The sequence below is a fragment of the Lonchura striata genome, chromosome 22, assembly GCF_050655825.1.
Source record: "Lonchura striata isolate lonStrDom1 chromosome 22, ASM5065582v1, whole genome shotgun sequence".
NCBI classification, from domain to species: domain Eukaryota; kingdom Metazoa; phylum Chordata; class Aves; order Passeriformes; family Estrildidae; genus Lonchura; species Lonchura striata.
In genome coordinates, this window is record NC_140724.1 from 7,637,635 (window position 1) to 7,642,999 (window position 5,365).

A 5,365-nucleotide genomic window follows, 5' to 3' on the forward strand; every position below is an offset into this window, starting at 1 on the left:
GCTTCCGGTCCGCCCGGAACCCGCCCGGCGCGCTTCTGTTCCGCCCGCCCGGCAGGCCCCTCCCGCCCGCTGCGGGTTCCGAGGCGCTCCCGGTCCCCCGGTGGCACCGCTGGGACCTCCCGCCGCCCCGAGCAGCAGCGGACGCCCGAACCCCGCGGCGCCATGTCCCCGGTGCCCCGCTGCCCGCGCTCTCCGTGTCCCCCGTGCCTCCGGCTCCCCCTCCCCTCGCCGTTCCCGGCTCTGCCCGCGCGGGGGGCGCGGCTGCAGGTGCCGCTCGGGGCCTGCAGGAGGCGCCCGAGCCCCGCCGCCGCTGCCCCTCCCGGGGCCGCTCCCGGGGCCGCTCCCGGGGCCGCTCCCGGGGCCGCTCCCGGGGCCGCTCCCGGGGCCGCTCCCGGGGCCGCTCCCGGGGCTGTGCCGGGCGCTGCCCATGTCCCCCGGCCCTGTGCTAGGCACGGGGGGTGCTGGTGGCCAGGGCAGCCCTGCAGTGGTGCTCTGGGCCTGTGGGATGAGCAGCAAATCCCGCAGGAGACAGGAGAGGTGGCCCCACGGCGCTGCTTGCCCTGAGCCAAGGAATTTTCTGTGTCTCGGTGCTGTGCCAGGGAGGAGGTGCCCTAAAGAACGGCTGGCACAGCTGAACTGGCCAAGGCGTGCCCTGTGCCCAGTGTGAGGGAGTACCCGGAACAAAGGGCTCACAGGGGTTTGGGGGCTGCTGTGGCATTGGGGAGCAGTTGTAATGTGCATCACTTGTTTTCTTGGGTGTTCTCTCCCTCCTTTTTTAAAATTTGTTATTATTATTTTACTGTATTTCAATTATTAAATGTTTTTTATCTCAGCCCACAAGTTCTATTTGCTTTCCTGAGGATGCTCCTTACTCCATGAGGGGCAAAGTAAGCGAACAGCTCCATGTGCCAGCTGACAGTCCTTGTTGAGGATGATGTGGGGCACGAAGGCTTTGAGATAATCCCCAGCTCCTGACTTGACTCCTCCAGGGGAACTCCAGGAAGTGTTTGGTCCAAGTTCAGGGCAGGTCCACACCAGCAGCTGCCTGATGCCATCATGCACTTCCAGGAGCACTGGGATTTGCTCTGTAAAGTCCCAGGTGGTCTCTGCAGAGTTTACTAGAGCAGCTCTCCAGAGAACCCTGTGTGTGCTGGGCTGTGAGTTTGTGAGCCCCAACTTGGGCAACTCCCTGGGCTCCCCTGGCAGGGGAGACCCTCCTGGAGCAGTTCTGTGTCAGGAGGGATGCATTGGACTTTTTTGGTTCTTCAGCTTCTGTTTACTGTTATCAAAACTTCAGTACGCTGTCTGCACCACACTCTGCATGCACAAAAAACAGCACAAAAATGGCCAACGATCTCTTGTTACAAGGCCTTTTAAGTCTAATCAAAAACTAAGCTACCCAATTAAGAAGTGACACATAAATGATTTTCCTTTCCAACCCAATAACTGAGCCCTAAAGATCCACATTTTCCAATTCAAAATGTGGATTTTTCTACCCAATTACAAGATACCACCTAAACCCAAGAAGATGAAGGAAGAGGAAGTAAAATGAACTCGAGACAACACCCTATATCCTCCATCTTGAACCCATCTATAACATACTAGAAGTCCTAAAAGCTAAGATTCTCACCCGTGTGACATACTCCACTACTCTCTACAATCTATTTCACACTTTTGTGGTTTCTGGTTAACCTTGAGGCTTTGGAAGTTTTCTCCATGAGTGAGGGTCAAAGTCAGTGCTGCCCTGGGGGTCAGGACACCCCAGAGCAGCCAGAGAAACATTCCTGGTGGAATCTTCCCGGTGCCCTGGGTTTCCACACTGGGGAAGGGCTGAATCTGGTAGCTCTGCTTGACCGGTCACCAGCAGCTGGGGAACACTTGTGCCCACCCTGGAGATGGCAGAACGTTGCTGGTAGAAGGCCCCATGAGGTCACAAAGTGCCTGTGGAGCTGCAGAGCCCAGCCCTGCAGATGCGCAGTGCAGGTCGGGTGTTGCGGGCTGCAGCAGCAGCAGCTGCATCATGGTGCAGGCACGCTGGGCCCTGACTCTCACCCTGCTCCTGGTGGCCCTGCCAGCCCGACACGCTGGGGCTGCTCCGTGGCAAGCACAGGCCATGGGTAGGTGGGCAGGCCAGGGCCAGCACGCAGCTCTGACAGATCTGAGGAGCAGCAGTGACTCGGAATTCACCAGACACTGTTTGTGACTCGGAATTCACCTGGCACTCTTTGTGACTGGCAATTCACCTGGCACTTTTTGTGACTGGCAATTCACCTGGCACTCTTTGTGACTGGCAAATCACCTGGCACTCTTTCTGAGTTGCAATTCACCTGACACTTTTTGTGACTGGCAATTCACCTGGCACTCTTTCTGAGTTGCAATTCACCTGGCACTTTTTGTGACTGGCAATTCACCTGGCACTCTTTCTGAGTTGCAATTCACCTGGCACTTTTTGTGACTGGCAATTCACCTGGCACTCTTTGTGACTGGCAATTCACCTGGCACTCTTTCTCTCCCAAGCTCTGGAGCGTATGGCGGCGCAGGAGGAGGCGCTTCAGGAAGGCGGTCAGGAGGTGCCAGGCCCTGGGCAAAGCGCCGGGGCCTTTCACTCAGGTGTGTGGGTCGTCGCTGTCCTTTGGCCGCTCAGCCCCGGCTGGCCGCAGGCTCTGCCCCGTGCCAAGCTGCCAGTGCCAGCAGCAGCTCTGCGGTGACTGTCACCTCTGGGCTGCAGGCTCTTGCTGTTCCTGTCCCAGGGACACACGCTCGGACACTCTGTGGGTGCAACATGATGCTCACCAGCTCTCACACTCCCTTCTCAGGGATTTCAGAACTTAGTTCTTTTGGGAATGAGGCCACCTGGGCAGCCCTCAGCAAGTTATGGGAAATGTGACTCTGGATTTAATGTCCCTGCCCCAGCACCTGCATGCCAGGCCTTGCTGTGAGACCCTGGAGGCCCTGACACAACAAGGGGCGATCCCTCCTCAGAACCAGGCTCCAGAGGGGTGCACTCTCAGATCAGCATGGCTGAGGGGCACCCTACATCATCCTCCTGCAAACTCTGTGCCTGAGCCATGCTGAGAGTTTACTTTTCCCTGATCCCTGTCAGTGCTGGCCAACCCTGGGGAAGGCCCTCGTCCAGGATATAGGAATGCTCTCAAAATTATCCAGGCACGGAGCAGTCCTGCCACGGGTTGTAAGTGGGAGACAAGTCCTGAAAACTGGGGGCAGGCAAATGCTGTCCGTACTGCAGAAAAGGCAGCAAGGGAGAGGGAAGTTCAGGTATCTCCCCAGAGGGCCTGACTGTATCCCCTTGGGGGTGTGGGTGATGGGCTGGGGAGGGAGAGCTGGAGGTGGCTCACCTTGACACAGGAATGGGTTTTGTCCACCTCACTCCAAGGGCTGGCTGGTCAGACAGTTGTGCTCCCTCCAAGCTCTCTGTCCAGCCCCCGGGGTCCTGTCCGTGGGGACAGCTGTATCCTTCAGCATCAGTCTCCATCCAGGGCAGCACCTGCTGAGCCCTGAAAGGGAAAGATGGGCAAGTGCAAGAGGAGTTGTGGACAAATGTGAAGGATCCCTAGGGACAGGGAGCAAAGCCTGGGTGTGCTGTGTTCTTCCGTGAGCCTCTTCCCTGTTCTGTTGTTCTGTCAGGACCGATGGTGCTCCAGGGTATGAGAGGAGCTCCTTGTGTGGTCTGGTTGCAGCTGTGGGCACAGGCAGGGCTTTCCCAGCTTCTGGGCTGGACTCTGCACTGGAACTCCCCTGGCACTTTAGGAGTCATTCGTCAGTCCTGACCGACTGCATGGCCTGAGGGCTGCTTCCAGGGTTTGCTGGGGGCAAAATGCAACTTTATTCTTTGCATCAAGGTCCAGAGTATCAAGATGAAAGGGGACAATCTTCTGTGGAGACATCCAGACTGCTACATGAAATCCTGAGGAAGCTGAGGATGATACTAGGAGGTGGGTACAGGTCACCCCTGCCCAACACAATCGGGCAGCTGAGGTTTCAGGTGCATGTAGGGGCACACCATAGCACCCCCCCACACACACCAGACCCTCACTGAGGGACTCTCCATGTCATGCTGAGCTGCAAGGGTGGTGCAGAGTCCGTACTGCCAGTTGTGTCTCCAGCTGAGTCCTGGGGGACTGTGTTTGCCCAGTCAGATCATCCCTGGCCAGAGCACAACAGAAATTGTGGGCGCATGGGAAGAATCCCCAGGAGCAGGGAGCAAAGGCAGACACTGGAAGAACTGGATTAAGGCTACTCCAAAGTGTAAGCAAATCTGAGAGGAGAGAGAGGGTCCAGAGAGTGGGGACTTGCAAGGCCTTTGGGAGTTCCCTTGGTTTCTACCGAAGCCATGGAAATGTCACCACAGGATATTCCCTTGTTCAGAGCTGCTAGTGAAGTGAGAAAGAACATTTGTTGGCAATGCCAGCCCTCCAGCGAGATTGCCAGAGGTGTGCAGGACATGCTAACGTGCACAATTGGTCCTCCAGGTGTGAACAGCCTGAACCTCAACAGCGCTGTCAGCAGGAGATCCGCCAGCGCTGGGAGCACCGGGGCAGAGCCGACCGCTGCGGATAGCAGGGCAGACCCAAACACGGTGCTGGGCAGGGCAAACACAGACGCTGTGGATGCTAATTCTTTCCAGAAGTTCTGCATTGAAGGCATCGTGGCGGTCCTTGGCTCAATGCTGCTGGGAATGGTGCTGTGTTGTGTGTTCCATGTGTGGAGGAAGAGGAGAAAGTGAGTTGGCGGGGCGGAGGGGAGCTGCCGAAGCAGTATTGGGTGGCATGAGGTGTTTGGAGCTCTGGGTGCCCAGTAAGCACTGTGGTGCTGTCAGCTGGCACTCGGTGCTCTGCCCAGAGCTCCCCAGTGGTGCCCACGGCCCACGGGGTGCCCAGCACTGCTCCACACCCTCACACCCAGCCTGCCACACTTTAGCAGCTTCCTCTGTCCACAGGCACCTCGCAGGTGCCTGAGCCAGCCAGCCAGAACCCAGCAGAATATTTGGAGAATATTTGTATTTTTAAATAAAGACCAGCAGCAAAATCAATTGTGTTGTACTGGAAGCAAACTCACATGGGTGCCCACTGCAGGGCCTAGGGGTCCCCTGGGTACTGAGGGGGGTGCGGGGAGCCCCATGATGCTACTGATTCAAATTGATTCTAATTTGATTTTCACTACATGTATTATCCATGCTGTAAGCAATACAGTGACCCTGGACATGACCTTTTGTTGTGTTTTTGCAAATTCACATTAATTCCACCTGAACATGAGAAAGAACCTCTCTATGCAGGTGACCACGCACTGGAACAGGTTGCCCAGGTTGTGGATCTCACCCACTTGTGATATTCCAGGACTGTCTGGA

The 5,365-nt window shown here is 56.8% G+C and overlaps 1 protein-coding gene across 1 annotated transcript; it reads left to right on the top strand.

Annotated features, from left to right (window-relative positions):
* The first annotated feature begins 1,793 nt into the window (after positions 1–1,793).
* On the top strand, positions 1,794–4,854 carry LOC146765657 (uncharacterized). The gene is made up of 4 exons (XM_085559407.1): positions 1,794–2,117; positions 2,518–2,610; positions 3,861–3,953; positions 4,491–4,854. The coding sequence occupies exons 1-4, from the start codon at positions 1,925–1,927 to the stop codon at positions 4,742–4,744; spliced, it is 633 nt and encodes a 210-aa protein (XP_085415533.1). The 5' UTR covers positions 1,794–1,924; the 3' UTR covers positions 4,745–4,854.
* The last annotated feature ends 511 nt before the right edge of the window (positions 4,855–5,365 follow it).

What these genes read in the sequence shown, in the direction of transcription:
- LOC146765657 (XM_085559407.1), top strand. Translation starts at nt 1,925, where the DNA reads ATGAGGTCACAAAGTGCCTGTGGAGCTGCAGAGCCCAGCCCTGCAGAT. An exon ending in GTGGCAAGCACAGGCCATGG is followed by an intron (nt 2,118 to 2,517) that starts GTAGGTGGGCAG and finishes TTCTCTCCCAAG; the next exon opens with CTCTGGAGCGTATGGCGGCG. An exon ending in CGCCGGGGCCTTTCACTCAG is followed by an intron (nt 2,611 to 3,860) that starts GTGTGTGGGTCG and finishes CTTTGCATCAAG; the next exon opens with GTCCAGAGTATCAAGATGAA.